This window comes from Thermobia domestica, chromosome 4 (genome assembly GCF_964235325.1).
Source record: "Thermobia domestica chromosome 4, izTheDome1.hap1.1, whole genome shotgun sequence".
Lineage (NCBI taxonomy): Eukaryota > Metazoa > Arthropoda > Insecta > Zygentoma > Lepismatidae > Thermobia > Thermobia domestica.
The window spans coordinates 9,239,016-9,262,998 of record NC_137457.1 but is presented as its reverse complement, the minus strand read 5'-3'; the positions used below and the strand labels follow the sequence as shown (position 1 = coordinate 9,262,998).

At 33.9% G+C, this 23,983-nt stretch overlaps 1 protein-coding gene across 9 annotated transcripts in view; it reads right to left on the bottom strand.

The window, feature by feature from the left end:
• Positions 1-23,983, bottom strand: part of LOC145683704 (uncharacterized) — a 109,124-nt gene that overhangs the window by 18,190 nt on the left and 66,951 nt on the right. For 8 of the 9 annotated variants that reach the window (XM_081755134.1, XM_081755133.1, XM_081755141.1 and 5 more), the window contains 5 exons: positions 21,874-21,909; positions 17,712-17,768; positions 8,988-9,047; positions 6,259-6,309; positions 288-326 (listed from right to left, as the gene is read on the bottom strand). In XM_081755134.1, the coding sequence (XP_081611260.1) occupies positions 288-326; positions 6,259-6,309; positions 8,988-9,047; positions 17,712-17,768; positions 21,874-21,909 (243 nt within the window). The remainder of the gene's footprint in view (positions 1-287; positions 327-6,258; positions 6,310-8,987; positions 9,048-17,711; positions 17,769-21,873; positions 21,910-23,983) is intronic. The other variant, XM_081755135.1, reaches the window with a different exon arrangement.

The following is a 23,983-nucleotide window of genomic DNA, read 5'->3' as shown; positions in this document are numbered from 1 at the left end:
TATCTTTAGCTTCGAATGTGTATTTGGATCCATAATAATTACTTTACTACAAAAGTTTTAAAAAGTACATATACCATCTATGACCAACCAAAAGCACCTCAATGAACGTTCATGAAGTTTAAAAAAAAAATGAAATCACGAAGGATAGGTCTTAAAATTACATTTCAAATGCACTAGTATATTATTTCTATTGAAAGACACTCTGTATAAGAAAATAATGTCTGTCAAGGAATAATATAGATTTACACTTATTTAAGATAATAATTTCATAGGTATAATCAACCTACCTTTCGCCCAAGGGGACCTCTTGTCCAAGTCAGCTTTATCTGCAAAAGATTCAGTTTTATAATTAAAGTAAATTCCAGCTATGTATCAAATGAAAAAATATAATTTTGCGCTTTCATTTATCTTTTAAAGTGCTTCTGAACAACTTTGAAATTTGTCAAATTAAGATTTGTTTTCATATAATTGAAGGGAATTTATCATAAACTATTGCAAAGTGACTATTTCCGTTTTTCTGTTATTCACACAAAAACTTTCAAACAAAGCAACTACGTTTGATACAATTGATAGCCAGTTGGATTATATCCACTGAATTCGTTCTTTGAATCTATATATTACAGTGTAACGAGTAATAGTTACTTACACCAGGTTCATATTCTACACATTAACTCTTCCCCAAGGGCAAACTTTTATGTTTGAATTCAGCAATAGATTGCTAGCGTGATTATCGTGGCAAAGATTGTTAATGGAGTCCTTCGATTTACATTGTAAATAGTTTGATTAGATAAGATTGTTCTTTACCTCATAGAATAACTCATGATCGAAAGCGAATTCTCTTCTTTGTAATAAATTTCTTAAGTAATCGTCACGGTGGAATTCGTAAATGAAGTTGATCCACTATGTGCTTACAGATAACAGTTAATTTAACAATACCTATTCATACCACATTTTCTACTATTAAAAGAAAGGTAATACAACTTACTCATCTCTTCTTTAGACGGCAGCAAATGTTCAGTGGTTGACAAATTACATGAAATTGAAATTTCTAGTGCGCGATTCTTTTCACTACCTAGGAGAGTTCATTTTGTACAAGTGTTCACGCAATAACTGTTATCTCACACTTTAACCTTAGATAAGTCAAACTGCAAAATTACCTATTTAATACTATTTTCTGAATTCCCTCATTTCACATTTTAAAATACAATATTGGACAAATAATGTTCATGAATAAGTGGTATTGCAATTACCACTCAAAAACTTATAATTATTACGGTTTATATTGAGTACTTTTATAATTGTACACTTATAATAAGAGTGGGGTCGAAAATTTTTGTAGCAGTGATTAAGAGAGAATGTTACGTACCGGAAAGCTTTTGCAGTAACAGTAATAATATATCTGTATCCCAATATACTCGCAAACCTTTAATCTGTATATTATACGTTATAGCATGGGTACCAAATACTTAGGGATAGGTTAGTATGCTGCTAAACATGCGATTATATAAATATTAATGTTCAAACCTATAAATAGGTTTAGTTCTTATTATGATAATAAAACAGCAAAGCAGAATAAAAACACATGCTTGCAATTAAATCGCAACAATATATTTACATTGTTAAATTGCTTGCACAGTTTGAAACACGATAGTTTATTCCGAAAAAAACTTACATTAAGTAATAAACAATAACTCTTTTTTTTTCAGGCGAAATACTTTGTTTCCTATTGTCACTTTGTTAATACAACATTTATTTATAATATACGAGTCTTTTTGGTGATAATTTTGTTGCGATATCAATGCGGAAACTGGATTATGTGATATTTTCAAAGATATTATAGGGAATGAGAGTCTGCTAAATGAATGAAAACGGCATTAGACTCGTATAATTTGCAACATCTGAAACCCTGCTCTTGAAAAGTACGAAATTCCCATATCGTCCCATTCATAAATTTACTTCGACCTCACCACGTGGGAAAAACACAGTGAAATTAATCAAGTTTTAGTAGATACAAAAGATAGTATAGCATAACTCAGAGTAACTGACTTGACACTGTTCGCCTCCTGGTAGCAGTGATAATTAGAGAGAAAGAAATAGATTATCGTTGATTAAAAAGAATATTCAACATCTGAAAGCTGAGAGCTTTAGTTTCTATAAAATAGATGAGGGTGAGGCGAGAGGAGAATACTAGATTCAAGTGTTCAATAGATTATATATTTTAGAAGATTCAGAGTGCTCTGAAGTTGAGAATAATTTGATTGAAATAGGGATAACATACAAAAGTCAGCAAAAGCAAACTTGTGGCACTCGGAAATACATAGCAACAATCCTTATTTCAATCATCAATTCACTAAACTATCAAAGACGAGAAAAAGGAGAAATAGCGTTCGCTACAAAATTTGAAAGATACAACTACACAAAATTACATTGACATCAGGAAAAGCAAAATTTCTCGAAAGTTAAAATTAAACTTAAAATTAAGTGAACTTGAAGGTAATAGTAAAAACAAAAACATTCGTAACCTGTATGACGACATCACCGAATTTAAGAAAGGCAATCAATATCTTGCATGTGTATTAAAGAAAAAAATAAACAATTTTCACTGATACATGTAGCATTTTGAATAGATTGTAAGTTTTCTTTGATTATTTGCCTTACAGGAACGTAAAAGCTAATGTTCATGGAATGAAGGAAACGTACCCAGTGTAACCTTATATTCGAAAGCTTAAGAAACTTGAATCTTCTGGCGAATTCTAAATTTCGGTTGAGTTAATTTTATATGAAGGAGAAAAAATGTGTAACAAAATACACAAAGTCATCCTCCTTACGTCGAACAAGAAGGAATTGCCACAATAGTAAAAGTAATTAATCATCCATCGGATTCACAAAATCGGCGAATTCTGCCGATTAATTTGAAGCTTACAATATACAAAACGATAATCTTCTCTATTGTGATGTATGTGTTGTATATATATCATATGGTCACTTACTGTGAGACGAAAACTGCAAACTGAAATTATTTGATAATAAAATTCTTTCAAAAATATTCAGACTCAGACAGAACAAAAATGGTGAATATTGGAAACTTTATAACGAAGAAATGCATGGTTCACCTTTTGCCAAACATTGTTATTATCATAAAATTTAGAAGGCTAGAATTGTCAGGTCATGCAGCAGAATGAATAAAAGTAAGATCGTGTTCAAAGTCTCAATTTGAAACCAAATCGAAAAGTGACCAGTAAAAAGACTTAGGCGCAGACAGAAGGACAATATTGAGATGGATCCCGCAGAAATAGACATGCAAAATAGAAATTTCATCCAGTTAGCGAGCAATAAAAGCCAATGGAGAGCTGCTGTGAAAGCGCAATTAAACTTCTTTCTTCCATAGACCATACTCTTAATTAAATATTTAAAAATATAAACAAAATTACTTGAATCATTTCCGTTAGTATCGTCAAGAAACACCCCATAAATAAAGCGCCTTGAATATTTTTAAAGACAAATAAGTTATATCATATTAACAGGTTATCAATGAAATATGTATTTAAGAGATGTAAACAGGGTTCGAGAAAGTCAGCCGAAAATACTAATCTTCAATTTGGTACTACCTCCTTTCAAATACCCCAAGAAGCATGGCTTATAAAACAGTATAAGATTGTTATTGAAGCAAGCGTTTATGAAATCAACTAAATTATAAGAGCTTTCTCCGATAAAATCTGAAAGACAGGCTGAACTGGAATGAATGTGTGATTTATGGCATAGATAAAGAGCATCAGTATTCCGAAAGTTATCTCCTCTTATACAATTTAAAGAAACCATAACATTTTATTCTCACAAAGGCCAGTTACCTGGTATGGCTGATTGAAAACTTACATTTTACGTAAGAAATATCTTTAACTACACAGGTTATAAAAATAAATGCAAATTGTTATGTATACAATATACAATATATTGAAATTGTCCTTAATTGTTGAGTTTGATCTACAACTAAACTTGACTAATGTTGTGTTCTATTTTGAACACAATTCGTTACTAAAATACTTAAACTTTAGTATTACAGACCATATAATTTACTTAAATTGACACATAAAATCAACCGTGATATTTGCTAATAAATATCTCATATATAGAATCGCTAAGTTACAATGTTATCAGCAGGCTGTTTTCTAGACTGTTGTTCATGAATTAGCTTTAATTGATTTCTCCTTCAAAGAGTTATTTATATTAATGTTAAACAAACAAAATCACACTTATGTCATGCATCCGTAATAATTTGATTTCATTTAATGGGAATTTAGTGTCCCTCTTACCAACAAGGCTGCATTTGATATGGCCCAACAGCTTAGCTTGACATCCGAAACATATTAATTCCCGCCAGAAACGAGACCCAGTTTTTTTCACCAAAGTCTCATACACTAATCTCGTAACCACGATGATGCTCTCGTTTCTAATTTGAAACAAATCATAAAACAGAACTCTTTCAGTCTACGATTTCGGTATGAGAGACAATAAACAGAGATTTTATTTTTTGCTCCTATAACTTAAGAGTCCATTTCCAGAACCTTCAGAAAGCGAACTAACAGTTTAAAGGAAAATACGAGCTCATCTAAAGCACTAAGAGCTATCACCTCTAAAATAGAATACACGACTTACTCCACCTAGGGGACAAGCGCTACTCATTATTGAGTTTAAAATATTGAAATATTAAAAGTACAGAATAATAAGCACGGAAATCGTGTACAAATGTGAGATTATTTTTATTGAGCCGAATTTGATTCTGTCAATTCCCTAGCAAATGCTGTGTTTCTATCACAGGTTGTGTTTGATCTGTAGGTAACTTCTATTGGTGATTGCCCTGCATCGGTGTTCAGTTGCAGAAATCTGCTTTCCAGCTGCACCATGAGTATACCATTTCATTCTTCTTACAGGATTTCCACACACAGAAGACGGCGCGACGAAACAATGGGACAGGTGCTGCTCTAAGTGTTTAAAAGCACACTTGACCATTGAGCTAGATGTGGACTTATAATAGGGGTTTCATACAAGCGAATTGCCAAAATTCCAGTTTCCTCTTACATACGGAGATAGAATTGCAGAGATGTTCTCGCCGTGCCACAGGATGCCTTGTCATGATGCAGTTAAACTAGTTTCACATTTTGTTAGTATAATATGGGAATTTTCTGGTGGTACTTGCAGTCAGGACATGTGTATGGTACCACGCAACATCGATTATAACGTTTTGCTCCACATTTCAAACACTAAGTTTGGCCCTTTACGAGAAACAGACCACAATCACCAACTCTTCTGTGAAACTCTTTGCATATTTCACAAGAACCCGATATGGCCCTTGGCGTAGAATGTCTGTATAAGTTGGCTCAAATTGTACTAAAGCCTGTAAGGTAAATCTACGCTTCTTCAATATTATCAACGAATTTGAACAAAACACCTGCAAGATGATGTTCATAAACCCTGCTATATTTTTTTTTCTGGCTGAGTCACATGACAGTTTTTGGACGTGCACACTATTCTTGCGAACGGCTGTTAGAAGAAAATTTCTGTCCATGATGCGGTTGATTGTCGACTGCGACTTATGACATTTGCTGGCCATTGCATACCGTGTGGGGGGATTTTCGGAGATAACCATATGTTTATATTTATGATCTATATATTTCTAAATAGTACTGTGATTTACAGTAGCAGACCTACCCGAAAATTACGCACTTCACATATCTCTTTGCGGACGCCTACAATTAGCGCCAGAATATGATAACGTAAATCTAACCGATGAATTTAGTTTAATAAGCATCAGACTAGGCCCGACTACACTGTTGTACTATGTGACTAACGACTTACTGTTGCTGCCATTGTGACAATCTCCTGACCATGGATTGCACATGCGCGGTCAAGTTGCACAACGACGTCGGCTGAATGTAAATGGATCAACCTTTGTATAGATTAGGTGTAGAGAATTGAGTTACAACATTCTTTGCCATATTTTTAGTGACTTTAAGTGTATCCATTAGTAAATGCATGAACGTTTGTGAAACCGGTGGAATTATAAATAATGAATCAGTGAATGTACTGATGCTAGTTAGTTATGGAAACAAGTAAGAAACAATTACATATATTAACTTAATTATATATATTTAATAAAGCTTGCAAATGAATTGTGAGGTTAAGGTAGAACATATAGTCACACAATAACTAATTTAAGTAAGCCATTATGATGTAAGCATTGTATGTTATAATTCTCCTTACCGTCAAATTCCCAATTGAGCTTGTTAAACGGATCACTATCCATTTCACCACCTGAAATTAAATTTAGGTTTAATGTTTAAAATAACTAATTTTGTATTCCATTTTCTCACTGACCATTTTATGATGTTCATGTTTATTGTATATTTTTCAACAATAAATTACATTTCGTTCAGTTATATAACCGGTAAGTTTTCCTAGAAGAACCGGAACAGTTTTCGAGGGCTTCAGTTTTTATGTATTTAAAACTAACGAAAAATTTCGTTTCATAATATGACTACATTAACAGCTCGTCATACATTCATTTTACAAATTAATAATTATTATTAGACTTAGAAAATATTAGATGTTTCAGTGTCGAAAGTAATAAAGAACGATTGTGTCTGTCCATTCTTCTTCTGTCGAATATTATTACGGCAGAAACAATAACAGATACTGAAAAATTGGTTATTAGCCACTTTCATTCTGATTCAGTGCCACAAGAAGAGGATCCATCTTCTCCATTAGCCCTTTATTCAAATCAGAAGTGTTTTTATAACCAAGTTGTCGATTTCAACATTGTCGCTATAGCAAAAGCGCTAAAGATATCGACGAGGTTTCCTGTAATCAATTCAGAATCTCAAGAGGTCATATCATCACAACACGTAACATTCTACCAAAGCCGGAAGCCCTTGAAATTTTCTACAACTTTGAGTTTCAATGCTGTTTCTTCACAACAAGAAAGATGATATATATTTGCATGATGCTTTATACAATAAATTTAGCGTCCAAAGAATAAATCCATTCCTTCCCTTAACCCTCTATTCAAGGAGTAAGTGATTCAAATTATTCATTTCTGATTTAAACATTTATCGCCATAGAACCATAATTGTGATAGATAGTGTGTAATGGCTTTGTGATATATATGCGAATTATTATTTTCGATTATTTTAAAATCCAGATGCGGTTTATAATTTTCACAAACATTTTCTGCTGTAGAACTCTGAAATTATTAAATAAGTTCAATAAGCACATAACAGACCTGCTTGAGAGCAAGATTTTTTGATTGGAGCTGGGTTCCTATTCCTCCTTGGAAACAGCTCTGATTCCCTTTACTTACCTCACCAGGAAGTCGCGGTCGAAAAGAGGGATTGCCGCCGTCGATGGTGGCAGGTCACTGGAAGTAGCCGGCACTCGTACGCAGCAGCACGACTATCTACTTGTTCAAAGTTGCCGAACTTTTGCCGAGGCGGCAGGAGGTTGAAACTCTTAAAATAAAATGACATTTCCCGATACTTTGCCGACTATTGCCGACCGTCAGAGTCGGCAAAACTGTCGGAAAGCCCTCTTTCCGACTCTCTGCAGTCTCCTTATGCCGGTCTCTTTTCACGGCGACTCCGACGCATTTAATGCTCATTTGCGGCTGTTTGCCGACTGCTCCGGAAGGTAACTATTCGTCGCGGTCGAAAATCGGCGGGGCAGTCCGAGTGCGGCAACTGGTTGACATGGACATGTTGTAGGCGGCAGGATCCTGGTGGAGTAGTATTGTTTACATTTACGAATACACATTTAAATTCATATTGCGTTAGTTTCCCTATACCGTATTACATAGCTTTTGGGTTCCACCTTTATTTCGGTCCCCTTCAAGATTTTTGGAATTATCTCCGTTTTCCATATCACAATGTATTAAAAATAATTGTTTTTGCATTAAAAGAAGTTTAATGCCATGTCCACTTTTTGCTTGAAAGCACGATGGCTGTGTACGTACAATAGTTTTGTATATGACCACAAATTTAAATATTGTTGGCTACCACGCTCTACGGTGATGTATTGTAAAATTTGTAATATCTGTACTACCTATCAGATTTTAGTATTTTTAGTAAGCCTTAAACTTGCTTACAATAAATTTCTGTTGCTTCGCCTAGGTATATCCACCTTCTAAGCAATGCCTGATTATATAATCGTTTCTCATCGATTTGATCAAAAGTTAGTAAAAGGAATAATCATTCCGAGAAGGAAAAGATAATAAATAAAATGTTCAGTGCAGAAGGAAATAGAGTCCATATTCAGTCATTTTGTAAACATTTCATTTTTAAGATCCGTTTAGGGCTTAAAATATCATGTCCAGATATTGCAAATAGCACCTTTAATATAAAATAAGGCAATGTTAAATTTTCAGTGCATTTACATTTACCGTACAAACTTGTATCATTTTCCATTACTATTTTTTTTCTTTGCTGATTTTGGTTCCCTAGCTGTCTGAAGATCTCATATTTTTGAGGAAAGGAATTTTTGTTAATTTTTCTTGGCTTATCCAAAGTATACTCTAATAAGAACTTTAATGAGACCTGAACTTGAATAACACATTTTGGAATGTCTTTATGATTTGAATATCTGTTAGAATTGGCGGCTACTTTTGTGCAACTTTGCGGGGATCAGGAAATAGCTTATCTAAGTGGGGTTAGTTTCGTTACTTATATTTCTTCACGATAATGGACATAATACAATATAACTACGATATAACAACATTAGCTAACTTTCCAACTGCGTAAAACGTGGATTAATTAAGTCACACAATATGTACAACGATAGTGATGCATTGACAATTTTTACATAAAGAATTTACGGATCAGCAGAATGTAGTTGTACAGCATTTTCAGTCACTTTCCCTGTCAAAGCGATGCAATACTCTATTTTATGTTTGGATTCACTATCGTAATTTTATATGATAATAATTAAATTCATTTACTTACTAGGTTTCAATCCAAATGACCAGATGTTTTCACCTGATATTTCGTTGGAGTCTTTCCTCTCTGAAATAAAAACAATTAACTTCAAACACTTCCAAAATGTGCTGCTATTATACTTCGACAATAAAAGCAGATCTTGGTATTATTACTCTTCACGAATATACGAATATTTGACAGATCAATCAATATTGCATTTTTAATTACAACGTTTAGCAATTATAAAAGCATCTATAGCGTATTGCTATCACTGACTTTGAGATGAAATTAGAAAATTATAATTTCTGGCTATGACACTATTTAAGGAAATGTTCGTTCTGGTTATGATATTCTGTGAATATTCGTTAGGTTACAGAAAAAAATCTTACAATATTATAGTTATTGGTAATAATAGAGATTGAGGGAAACTCAATGATGCAGTTTGAGAAAGTATCTAACTATATTAACAACATGTAAGTATGGGACATTTGGAGATCAGTTCAAAAAATTTTGACTTACATTTAACGCCACAGTATGAGGAAAGGGTAAACAGTATATCAGTTTAAGGTTATTATATAGATGGAGAAAATCCTTTAGTATTTCAGTTGAAGGTTACAACACAATTTGAAGGAATCACACAATTTAAAATTGATTGTTATGACAAGGTTTAAGATGTTATGACATGACAAGATTCAGACCATAATACCGTTTATAACTGCGACACTGTTTTCGAAAATATATTAGAATATTGTTGTTGATGGTTTAAATGATCACATAATCTTCCACTTAATAGTTATTACACAGCTTGAGAATATATATATATATATATATATATATATATATATATATATATATATATATAACAATGGTTAAGTAGGATTCGACAATAATGTAAGCAAAATTTAAACCAAAATTAGGACCAAAGAGTTATAAAATAGTTACTAAAGTCAGGAATGGTGCTGCAAATGCGTTCCATTTTCCAGAAGACTGGTGTGTGGCAAAAAAACCTTGTCTTGATGGCATTATGTGTTAAAAATTATATTTGGAGGAAGAAAACCGTCCTATAGCTGTACAGGAAAATTTACTACAGAAAATGATACACCATTTCACTCTTAGCACTGTTATACATCCGTATATGGTACATAAAATGTTTTCGTACAATATGTGTATGTGTATGGAAAGATATTAACTCTGGTTTTTACACGAAGTACTGAAAACATGTACTTCATGAACATCCAAGCACACCTGAAAATATATTGTTTACGAACCTGTAGGGAACATGTCAGGATGTGCGGTTTCCCATCTCCGATCTCGTACTGCATATTTTACTACAAGTCTCGTATATTAATAGTTAGTTCTTGCAGACACAATCTTTTAGATTAACCAAAAGAATACGTCTGGTGACAGCAAATTTGTTGGCCTTGAAGACCTGAAAGATAATAGTAATAAAGAAGTTCTTCTAAATTAACACAGGTGATTCAACTGCATGTCAATTACGACGATTTGAAATCAAGTTTGAGAGACACTCTATTTCCGTTTTAACACGTGTAGTTTTTCGTGTACTGGATCTCATTTTGCACAAACATAGATTTCTTTAAATGCTTAGAATATCCACGGAATGCTATGATAGTTATCATCCACTAGAACACTCATTTTAAATATGTTCTTTGCACGATCGAACTAATTCCATACTACAAACAGCAAGCCTGTTCTTATTCAGTGGCTAGAATTTCCTCAATGTGAATTAAGCTAAGGACTTCACTTTTCATATTATTTACTCGATATTAAAGTTTTCTTCGTGGAATTCTAGTGCATAACAAAAGTAAGAAAGTTTAATTATTTTGATGAATTTCATATTGCAAAATAATAAACTTCTGTACAAGGCCCAAGCTACACTAAACCACTGAAATTATTGTGAAAATATGCTAAACATTTCTTTGGATGTACTTTATTTATTAGTTAGATGCATTTTTAAGGCATTAGAACCCTTTAAGCTTGCTACTATATTACACACCTGAGATAAGGATAACTTTATTCATTCTATTGTCTAATGCAGATGCGCATTGTACAATGATGTATGTATTTCCAAAAGACCTGCTTGCAAAGCGAGACACTTGTTACACAAAGTATATTTAAAATGAACTTAAATTTATTTTGGTCACCACGATAATCAAGATAATCATCAATTATTAAAAATAAAAATATGCAAACTAAATAACGCGAACAATCCTTTGTAGAATGAAAACGTGCGTATATCCTTTATAAGCTTTATGCCGTACGGTTATGCATTACAAACTAAAAGAGGCGGCTAATTATAATAAGGAAACGACTCTGGAAAAGAGAGATGAATTGAAAAATGAAATCTTTGAGTTTACTGCCTCACGGTTTTGCTGACTAGGATAAAGAAGACTTTGATGATGAGAAATGAATAAAATTGTGGAATGAAGATAGTGGGAGGAAATGGGGAATTCCCAAGAAAACCGACGCATACGATATTTGTCTACCACAAAGTCCACTTGGCGCGAGCTTGCATCGTAGCATTGATACCCCGCACGAGAGGTGAACTCTCTATCACTGATCCACAGCGACCCCAATGGTGAACTGAGACGTGCAAGCTAAGAAAGAAGCATTGATGTTCTCCTTCATAAAGATAACAATATCAAAGTAGGGATCGTTCGGACCAGATTTAACCATTAACTAACAAACTCTATGGTTTATGGAACCCGGAAGTTCAATGATGCGCTAACAAAAGCTCTCCACTAACTTCTATCCTTAGCGGACTTGATTCAGTTTCTTCTTTGTATTCCTTAAACACAAACAAACTATTTGCTGAGCAAAACAATATATTCACATAAAAGAAAACTACATAGGTGTTACAGTTTCGCCAACTAACACTTTGGCTTCATCGGACACTATGAGATACAGGAGAAATATACAGTATTATATACAAGGAAGAGCTGAGACATCTTGCTTCTGTTTGTCTCCTGGAAGGAGCCAATCCCCTTCAAATATTCTAATTTGCATATTCCTATACCGAAGCATTTTATCTGTTGTCAGTAACACACACAAAAATTAGAATCTTAGCACAACTAATCTAAACTAAAGTTAATTAAGATAAACAATTGAACTGAGGACGGACGAACACAAGAAATGGAACTCAGGATTGATCATCGACCAACAGTGGAATAGGTTGTTAAAAAAACTTAAGTACAATATTTGAATAGACATATCCGTTACAGTTGTTGTATATACATTATTTGTCTTACACGTGTTTATATATTTATTAGTCAATATTAGATATCTCTCTCTCTCTCTCTCTCTCTCTCTCTCTCTCTATATATATATATATATATATATATATATATATATATATATATATATATGTGTGTGTGTGTGTGTGTGTGTAATTGTATATTTATATATATATACATGTGGTTGTACATGTATTCTAGGGTGGGATGAATTTAAACTTTTTTCGAAGCAGTTATAGGATGTCTTTTAGTGGGGAAAGTGTGCGAGATTTTTTCATAATTTTTAGTAAACGCCTTCATTCCCCCATCGAGATTTTTGAAAAAAAATATATGCAACCCACTACACGGTACAATATTTCACGTTTTTGGTTATGAAAATACATATATTATCGTCTTTTGTAGATTCAGCTTCAGGGACAGCTTGAACTATACCTAATGCATCTTTCCAAAGCCCACTTATGTGTAGTTCTTCGCTTAAAATGGCCAAATTTCAACGGTTAAGGCAAGAAGATTGCGTTTTTATTTGTATGTACAAAAAGTTGATTTATTTTGTTTAGCCTAAGAGTACAGTTTATTTACTTATTTATTTATATATGTATTTATCTTTTCCTGTAATGCAATTCATTATCTACATTCTTGATCATTTATTCTTTCTCCAATTTACCCAGAACTCACCACAAGGAGGTGACTGCACTTCAAGATCCGCCCTGTTTAATTTTCTGACATGGCCTTACTTGCTTTACTTTTCTAGATGGCATAGTCTTTTTCTGGATCCGAGTGTTGGCATTTTCTTGCTAGCAATCAAGACACAGCGTATGAATCCGTCGCGACTTGCCGGCCCACACACGGTTTCGGGGCTTGCATCACCAAACGCACCATTCGCTGTTCTGCTTTGGTATGGCATGGTAACGCAGTTATTTCTTCCTTAGGCAGTTTCACTAATTGCTAGTGCAGCAACTCTAGATGCAGTAGCCATTTAAAAGGAGAGCAAAACCTTCTTATTGATAAAAATATGATAGGGAGGGAAAAGATTAAATTCAGCACAGCTGTTCAAGAAAGTAACGACATAGCCGGAAAATCTGTTAGAAGAGTCTTCATCAGTGGAAGAAAAGACCAGGCTCTAACGCAAGCAAAAAAAGAAAAACATTGGTATCGACGGCAGATCGAAGAATAACACTTAACAATAGTGGAAGAACCAGGGTCAACATATTTCGGCAACGTCATGCCGAAGTCTAGTAGTGGAGGGGACATCGCTGCGTCTGCGTACGAATTTCTGGAGGAAAACGGAACTGATTTGTTAACGGTAGTAACAGCTGGCTATGACGGTACACTAATCTACATGGGAAGATTTCAAGGGGCTCTACATTGTTAAAAAAAAAAACTAAATCTAGAACTTCAATGAACCGTTTGTCTTCTTCAGGGAAATGAACTACCGCTTCGTTACTTAATATGACATCTCGACGGGGGAACATCGGGTCCAAAAAAGAACCTTCGACATTCATCCTAAGAAAGCTCGACAAGTGCGAGGAAGCGCCCTTGGTAAAATACAATTCAATAAATCTTGATTGGTTGGATGAATTCACAAAAGTTGAAGACCTCATTGCGGATCAACAATATTTACTAGCAATCTGCGGAGCAATTCACTCAGGATACTGTTATTCAAACTTGGCGAACAAGAAACCCGGTTGAGTGGTTAGTCGTGTTGGCTCAACAAGGCACGTCGCATTCTTTGTATGTACATTACCACAGCGAGACCTTGCGAGGAATTCATGTGTCTTTTATGATGCATATCATGGTGTATCGCCGGGTCGGGTTTGCCATCCAGTAAAAGCCAACATGCTGTAAAGAACCGCGGCATTTATGGAATTTGGGAACCTAGCCCAATTTCTACCCACGGAATCTAAGCAGATAGTATTCTCTGTATTTTCCAATAATTCGCAGTTCCTAAAATATGTTTTTTTTACGCGGACGATTACTACGACATGGTGAAGTGGATGAGCTTGTCCCCCACAGAACCTCCGCTCATCAAGGTGCTCTCCGACGACAAGATTGAAGAAAATATTTACTCAGTTACAGGTCTCGGAGAAGAAAAAACTACGTTGCCATGCCATTCCCGAGCATCGGAGTGAATGGTGGGATTGGTGAAGCAAGCTTCTCAGTCCGTGTGTGGGTCGGCAGTTTATGATGGATTCATACGCTGTGCCTTGGTTTCTAGCAAGAAAATGGCAACACTTGGATCGGGAAAAAGACTATGACATCTAGGAAAGTAAAGCAAGTAAATAGGACGCAAGCAAGTTAGACCATGACAGAAAATTAGACAGGGCTTAACTAAAAGTGGGTGGAACTCGAAGTGCTGTCACCTCCCAGTGGTGAGTTCTGGGTTATTTTGTACAAAGAATAAAATGCATAAATAAATAAATAAATAAACTCTATTCTTGGCCTAAACAAAAACAAATCAATTTTTTTGTACATACAAATAAAAAACTAAATTTCCTTGTCTTAAGCGTTGAAATTTGGACAACTTAAGCAAACAACTGCACTAAAAGAACTAAGTGAGCTTGGGAAGGTGAAGTAGGTATAGTTTAAGCTGTCACTAAGGCTGAGTCTGAAAAAAACCGAGAATATACGAGTTTTACACAGCCAAAAACAAGAAATACTTTACCGTATAGTGCGGATTGCATACATTTTTCGTAAAACCTCGATGCAGCAGATGAAAGCGTTGAATAAAAAATCTTTTAAAAAATCTGGCACACTTTACCCACTAAAAGACACCCTTTAACCACTTTGCCGAATCGGTTTTCCAAGAAAAATGAAATTCGGTCCACCCTAATATATATATATATATATATATATATATATATATATATATATATATATATATATATGTGTGTGTGTGTGTGTGTGTGTGTGTGTGTGTTTGTTTGTGTGTGTGTCTCTCGTCATTTTAAGTGTATGCGTAATTGGGTTTATCTGTTTATTTATATATATTTACTTTTGTGTATTTGTATATTTCTTTAAATGGTTTATGTTAATTAATTGTTAGTTTAGATTACTTGTGCTATGATCGTCATTTGTGTGCGTGTACTTGACAACAGATAGAAAGCCTCGGTATAGGAATATACAAATCAGAATACTTGAAGGGGAATTGGCTGCTGCCAAGAGCCAATCAGAAGGAAGATGTCTCAGCTCTTGTTTGTATATAAGAATGTATATTTCTCCCGTATCTCATAGTGTCTGATGAAGCCAAAGTGTTAGTTGGCGAAACTGTAACACGTATGTAGTATTCTTTTATGTGAATATATTGGTTTGCTTAGCAAATAGTTTGTTGCAAAGCAAAGTTTCTATTTATGGAAAATACAAAAGTCTGTATTGCTATTTCTTCTAGATCATCTTAATATTGTCTTCCAATCTGCGCCTAGGTCTTCCTAATGTCTTTTTCCGATTGGTCTTCCAGTCAAATCTTTGAAAGCGATTCTACTTTCCTCCATCCTAGTTACATGACCTGTCCACCTAAGCCTCCTAGATTTGATGACGCTAACAATGTTTGGTAAACCGTATAAATTATGTAGTTCCACCTTATAAGATTTAATCATTTTAATAAAAGATTTAATCATTTTAATAACCAAACGATGTGCCTCTACTATGCAACTGTAGCTACATGTTGTATTACATCCTAATACTCAATTCTATTTACACACCATTTCGTGCGTCCATATTTGTATTTATTGTTTTTTACCACTATTATCAAAAGTTTGGATATAAAAAATATGCCAATTCATAAATATGAGTAAAGATAGAAACCAAATTAGATCAAGTGTCGCATAATATAAATGATATACCTATGTTTGGTTTAAGTTCTTCATATTCATCGCATGTTTCTCTCACCACACTAAGTCCGTTACACAACTCATAATTGAGTAGTTTTTGTAAAACAATACATGTCAGAAGAAACAAGTTTTGAGAAAGATTAGAAAAACTATACTACAAACTATAGTTTCTCCAAAAAGTCTACTTATTTATAATATATAAAGTATAGGCAGCAGCTTGACAGGTGCACGTAGCTCACAACGTGTGTATCTACGCGTAGCAAACACAATGTTGTCGTTAATTTGCTGTCAGACAAAACATAGCATATGTCGTTTTAGAAAAGTCTTCTCAATTATTAACGTTGATGTTAAGCAAATCCCAGGCATACACATACCAATGTTTCTGTAGGGAAAAGTCGGCAACTTTGTTGTCTGGTTATCTCCCCCCTCTTACATGTTTAGTCTTTTAGACATGAAAAGTTTCAGCATGTAATGAAATTTGGTCTATCAGTCTTCCGTTCCACGGTTATGTCGTGTAGGTTATGGAGACTGTGTGATGAGACTAAACATTAGGGTTGAATTAAGAAAGTGGGAGGAAACAGGAGAATCGTAAGAAACCCAGTTACAAGGTACTTATCCATCACAAAGCCCATTTTGCTCCAGCTGTGATTTAAGAAGACTCATGTATCTCCAGAAATGAACACTCTATCAGAGAGTCACCGAAGCTTATTGAAATTCAATTTCTGATTTAATTCCAATGTATGTATGTTGATTGAAAATTATTTAGTACTTTGTAAGTTCTGATACCATCACGACAATATATTTGTCATAATATTGAACTACAAATATTAGTGGAATCATTACAATTAATATTGATACTTAGTGTTGTGCTGTGTGCGCCTTATTATTTAGGATGCTAAGGATTTGAAGTTTTACAGCAAGCTCTAACGGAGTTGATAGATGAAGATTGAGGCAAAGAAAGAAATATTAGATTAGGCAATTTATCGTTTCGATCAGAGAAAGATGAATGTGTAGTTGGAACGAGATTATATGTACCGTTTTAAAATAATGTTTAGCATCTTTTCCAGATATAAGTGGAAAATATAAGTGATTGAAAGTTTACGTACAATATGTTTGCTGTATCTGAATAGCATGAGTCACCAGAAAAGAATAAGACTTCTTAATGTTTTCCATATTAATAACGGTTGTTTACCATTGACTAAAAACGATTTATTTTTTGGTTTAATATTTGTTTTGTAAATCACTGCATCTGTGGAAAAGAACGAAATACGATAGATGTGTGTTTCATTGCCAAAGGTTCTATTTTGTAATTGCCGAAAGTGTATACATACTGTTATTATAATCTAATGATTAGTCCTATAACCAAGTGTTCTTATGGTATAACTTCAATATACAACAAATGTCTCAATCCTAAAGAGTTTCCATGATCACAATATCTCTCGAAAGTACTCTTCGAGTAAATCTGAAAATTTAGTTATTTATCTGCGATTTTTATATCGACTAAATGTGTATTAGTTCATATTACGTGTTTTTGAAAGTGATCGATTCGTAGGATTGTATTTGGTCTCCAAGATAACACTTGTGTAATCATTTCTACCTTAATATTAAAGGGATAATGTTTGTGTCGAGAACTTTTTGGGAAGTAAGAACGTAAATCTGTAAACCCTACTTACCTGATCTATATTTCTTGAGATTTTTCAAATGCGTTTTCTTAGGATTTGAATGGTCACCTAGAAAAAAAGTTTAAGTACATGAACATTGAATACAATAATCAAATTCCGTAAGTTTTTGATTAAGTTTACAAGTGCATTGTATTACCATTGATAACCAAACACCACTAAAATATTTTAATCAAATTCTGAAAATAATTTACAATGCTATACGTAAGCCATTTAAAATTATGGCCGAAACAACATTTCTAGGAACCCTTCTACAAGATTCTGATAGATTTCAGGGAGCATTAACAACCATTCTTGTTGAAAAACGACGAAGAGTATGGTGATGATTTGAGGGCTTGTGATCTGGTCCTACACTGGTGTTTAAGCTAATCAAAACGGTATTCAATGGATTTAGATTGGAGTTTGTGTCATATTTCCTCAAACATAATGGCGTGCTATCTATAGACCCTGGCTTAACACGTTGTTATGTATTCCATTAGATTTGATTGTCAGGTATCTGCATTTAGACAACGCCATAATCATAAAAATTAGGCTAAGGCCACGATTTATCTACCTACAAATTTCACAGTAAGAAAAATCCGCTGAATATTATGTACTCTATGTCCATAGAAGTTCGTACGAATACCATAGCAGAAAGCGTGACATTTTATTCTGGACGATGTTCTACTACCGCACTGTTCACTCACGCTGTGGGTTACATCATTTTAATTGGCAGTAGTCTTTCATTTGTGTAATGTTCGACTTTATGTACCGCAGCTCCCCCATTGTACCACGGGGTTATAATAACTCAGGAGGAACAGTACTTCGGTCAGTCTCATATGATGACGAACTCTGTGGCTGCAATGTCCCACGATGTTTAACTGTGGAAATTCAGTACTCATCCAATACATAAATGATACGTATCGGACATCTATCGTGGTTTTCCGACCGCAACCGCTTGTACGAAATCCTCAGGTTTCTTCTATATTCATCCGTGATGACTTTGTGGCATAAGAATGTGTTTACCTTTCTTTTGGTGTGCCCGATTATCAATTACAATACACTGTTGTGTATTGTGTATCTATTTGAAGTGTTTCACAGTCAGTAGTTATATGTCAACGTTAGAAGAAGAAACCTGGAATAAATAAGGCATGCTATTAAACGACGGATTTGTACATAAGGAGTGCACAAATAAACAAACTAACCTGTTTTGGAAGAATAAAATGTACTACTTTGTACTGGACAACAAAGACATTATTTTCAGCACCATATCAATTAGTTTCACCTAGAGTTCTTTGTAAACTACACACGAGGATTAATTCTCGTGTATTTCAATGTGTTCGTTAAAGTGTGACGGTTAATAATAAAATTTAACTGTATCTCATTAATCACACGATGTACTTTCTTACGAATAGTGTCACAATGGAAAGCTAGATAAGAGCTTACTTGAGTTCAATCAAACTTTAATACGTGATGTAGTTATCACATATATCTATCTTTAGGTTTAGAAAAGCATTTCCTCAATTTTCTAAAAAAATATATATGATGTGAAATTTTATTCACCGACAACATTTTGTTAAACATAATTAAGCCTATTGAATTGTAAGAATATGAATAGCACATATCTTTCTGTTAGATCGGAAATTACTGTTTAAAAATTTATGCAAACTTGATATGCTTTGTATATTCTTTAGCGTTCGTTTTTGTAGTTAGTCTACTTGAAATAAGTACTACTTTTCTTTAGTTTAACGTTACGCCTTTAGATTCCACACTAAGGGAATATGTAATGATTTAAATAGACGAAATGGTGAAGTGGATAAAATGATAGGAAAAAATAACGCTCACATAACCCACGCGCTCGGTATTCTTTCTTCATTCGGTTAATTTGGTGCTATCTGAAACGAAACCACAGACCACACTCCAAAACTCAGGCTCTTGCACGGGGACACTGTGATCCAAATATATTCTATTGTTTAAATTCTTACCAACACAGATACTCGGATTTCACGAAGGACAGTTAATGGAATTGGTAGCTGGATAAGTGCACGAAAATTAGACTTTAGATTACGAAAAGTTACTTGTTTCACGTTGAGAAATTTCTTTCGTAGAATCTCCCATAGCATGTAACACTTTCCAAAATAAGCTAGATTAGAATAAGATACAAATATAACATGATAGTTAATCTTGTAGGTAACAATTCGGGATACAAGTCTCTATTGAATGATCAGTTCTAGAAATCTAAGTATATTGGTTATATCTTCTTCTCTTTTCATGAATGCATTAACTGCAGTCACTAAAAGTGATTTTTCTTTTTAACATTTTATTTTTAATATTATTTTTGGCGTGGAATCTTTTCCAGTTGGCTGGGTTTATGTTACGTATTATATCTCAATGAAAGCAGTGGTTGTTAATGAGGGAAATTATGTCGGAAAAGTCAGTTCTTTCGATGATATAAAAAGAAATTTCATAGATATGAAAAGAATATAACAACAAAGAGAAATTTCTATTGTTCTGGCTTCACTCACAAGTCAACGATACACAAATCTATCTGGTGAAGATTCTGTAATTTCCGCACATGTCATGTGTAGAGAGCTCTGTGATATAATAATTCAAGGCAAAACATCTCTATTTATTCTTAAATGCTTTTATTTTATTGAAATCACAATTAGTTTCTCTTTCCTCTCTAACATTTTAAAGTATCTGAATTTAGGTCCTGAATAATGATCTATAACACTGATGTAAAATTTCACTTTGTATAATGTTACTATACACGTTTAGCAAAGGCAAAATAAAGCATACCGTCAGAGCTAAGTAAGGTAGAAAGTTACCGGAAAGATTTTAGAGTTTTCTTGGTAATGCTTAAGCAGATTTTGATTCATGATTTGGAAGCAGTATAAACTATATTATATATACTCTTGTTTACACATTGAGAAAAAAGGGACTAGGATTTCCGTGTGGATACCTCGTATTTACGCGGGTGCGCTCCTTAAATAAAGTAATTTCATGTATAAAAGTACAGCAGGTGGGAACACTATGCCAAGTCTGTAGTTCGGCGTCGAACTAGACTCGCTGTGATTGGATAATTTTATTCACATGATTGATTTCGTGTTAAAAACTATTACTCTCGTAAGGTAGGGAGTCACAGATTTAGAAAGAACCAAGAGGGAACACTCGTAGTAAGGTAGTAACAACATTATATACCTAAGATACCACGGTCGGAATGGGTATGGCGTTAATTCTAGATCTGGAATGGTAGTCCCACAATACAAAATTCTCGCTGGACGGTGGTGTAGATCGTACTACTGATGAAACAACATTACTTAATGTGGTGACCCGCGTAACCTGGTAAAAACAGCATTTACATGCCGACTGGATTATGCATTTTTCTCCGTGCATCGTACCACTATCTACTTGAATTTCCTCTGTTTCTCACAATTTGTGTATTTTCCTTTAATTTAATCGTAATCGAAAAAAGAGACGGATAATGAGATATCCCTCTGCAAATCGCTAGTCCTAAACACTCTCATTACTGTAAAAGAGTAATAGTAGTATCGAGTATACATCGTAAAATTTGGTAATGCTTTTAGCATTCCACGATATATAAGTTTGTCTTTTGTTGCTGAAATCACCCTGTCCATGTATATGACCATTGGCTTTTATGACAGATTTTTTTCTAGTACGTTGAATGTTGTCAAGTCACGCCTATGAGCTGCATCCGTAAAACTGCTGTGGTCCATGTAAGGAAGGAGAAACGGGAATTTTGAGGCGGAATACACGCAAAACAAAAATGCATACATTGACAATGTCAGGTAGCATTACGTGCAACATAAGTAAACATAACGTGTAATATGCAGAGTACAAGCAGGAGAACAAGGATTAGCACAAATTATGGCAATATACCTTGTGTCATATTATTAGTTAAGGAACTTACAAAGTAAGGATCAAAGGAACATTAAAGAACTTAGGAACAATAAGAACGTAAGGAAATAAGAATCAGGCAAACTGAGAAAGATGACATTCTAAGAATATGTATAATCACTTTTAGCATTTCTGTCATAAATTTTGCTTAATATTATAGATAATTGCCGTCCAGCCTTAGTTAAGATTTACGACAAATAAAAAGGGAAAGAGAGATCTAACAATAACAAACTTGAATAAATTTGAAATAAATGCTTACTTATTTTTTTCGGGGGATACAATGGCATTTTCCAATCTGTAAATAAAAATAATATCGGTAATTCTCAAGAAGTCGGGCTTATGTTTGTAATAACTTTGAAAAAGTAAATGCTCTTTCATGTGTCGTACTGCAGGGTGCGACACGTAATACCTGTCCGTCCCTTTATAAGGCATCAAAAGGCGAACACAAACAACGATTAAATACATATTCAAGACATAAAATAAAATGTAATGTTCGGAATATGATTATCTAATTTCACAGTAGGTAGTCAAAGTATCCTCCGCCCACTTCAACACACTTCTGACCAAGTGTGAGGAGACTCACATTTACACTTGTCAATTCTTATGTGTTGATGCTATTGATGACTTCCTGGGAGGTCTTGAACTCTTCAATTCTGTGTGGATTTGTTTCGTATACTCTTCCATTTAACAGTTCCCAGAAGTAAAAGTCACAAGTCTTTTCTGATTATTATCTTTGGCGTAAACATCTCATGCACACGGGACAGTGATGCATAGGATGTGTAGCTTGTTGAGTCGCCCTGTTCAAAGTAACTTAACTGACGCTAGTTTAGTTACTTAGTTAGTTAATTTATTTTTCAGTATACGATAAATAGAACCTCGTCTTCTCTTTTCGGGTTGTATATCGCTGTACACTTAGGAATACAATCCTCACTGTAGTAGAGTTTACGAACTGTTCATTGAAAACAGACCTTACAGAAAAGAAGTCAAATTTGTAACAATAATAGTGACAAATGTATGGAGAGGATTTTCGAGTGCTTATCTAATTCTTTTTAAAACAAATGTATTACATAGTGTTTACACATGAGAATAGAGTAAATTTTCTTCGCACTTATTCTACTTTTCAGCACTGTATATCCCTTTCTTTTCTTCATCTTCATTAATTACTAATCTTACTTCCCTTTTTTCTTACAATTTGAAGGTATTACTAAAGCACTGGTAGATCAACGTACGAAATGTATTTCAAAAATTCATGTAACATTTTTGACCTATGTCGGTATTTACATCTGAATCTTATCTGAAACATATTAAAGCATTCATGACACAATATGTCTGATGAAGTCGATAACATTTTATAATATATACGTAAGCATAGTTAATATACTTAGTTCTTTGTCCTGTATGTTTGTTTACTACAACAAAAAATATATTAAAAGGTATAGTGGGAAATATATTATTTAAAATTTTACATTTAACAGCTAAGTCATCATGGACTGAGTATGATGTTTCCTGTGCGAGAATGTTAATATGATTGAGACCCTATAACCTCTCTGGCTCTAAATGGGTGTGTAAATTCCAAGATGCACCAATTTCGTAAGTTAGAGAAGTTTCACGACTTACTCATCAGACATTACAATTTTGTATCTATTGTTACAAATAAGTGATAACTGTCACCAAAAACAGCGTATAGTAACCAGTGAATGGGATATATACTACTATAATGCCATTTTTAAATATTCCCCTTTTAAAGGAATGCACGAGGTTGGTTTAATAAATATGAATAATATACATCTATTATATAGATGAAAATATTATGTTATACAGAGATGTGTGCTATATATCAACTTGTTATTACTTAAACAAAACAGTACATGTCACAATAGTTGAAGGTTGGCGACTTAGCATCGTTTATGCATTTTGTCGCCTTGTTTCAGAGATTTCTTCGATTTTTACTATAAAATCTGCTATTTAAAATATTAACTGTTTTCCTAAGAAATGAAAAGAAAACCTTCCTGACGTTATTGTCTTAATTGTATAGGATGTCTTTCTTTTTATTTTTGGGTGTGTGTTTTTATAAAACTATAATAGTTTTAATACTATTATGCGAAAGCTTACTCTTCACCTGGGAATTGAGTTTTCATGTGAATCTGGAACCTTAGCTTCTGGATGCATATCACGGATTTCTAGAAGTAAATGCGTCACGGTCTAAATCAGAAACTAACAAGTAACAGTTCTGAAGTGTAACACTCCGATTTTGATAAAATTTGGCAGGTAGATACTACACATGAAAAAAAAAACGAATACGTATTTTTTATTTTTTGCGGAAAGACGGTTCTGGGGATAAAACCCCCCACCCAAAATTTTAAAAGTTG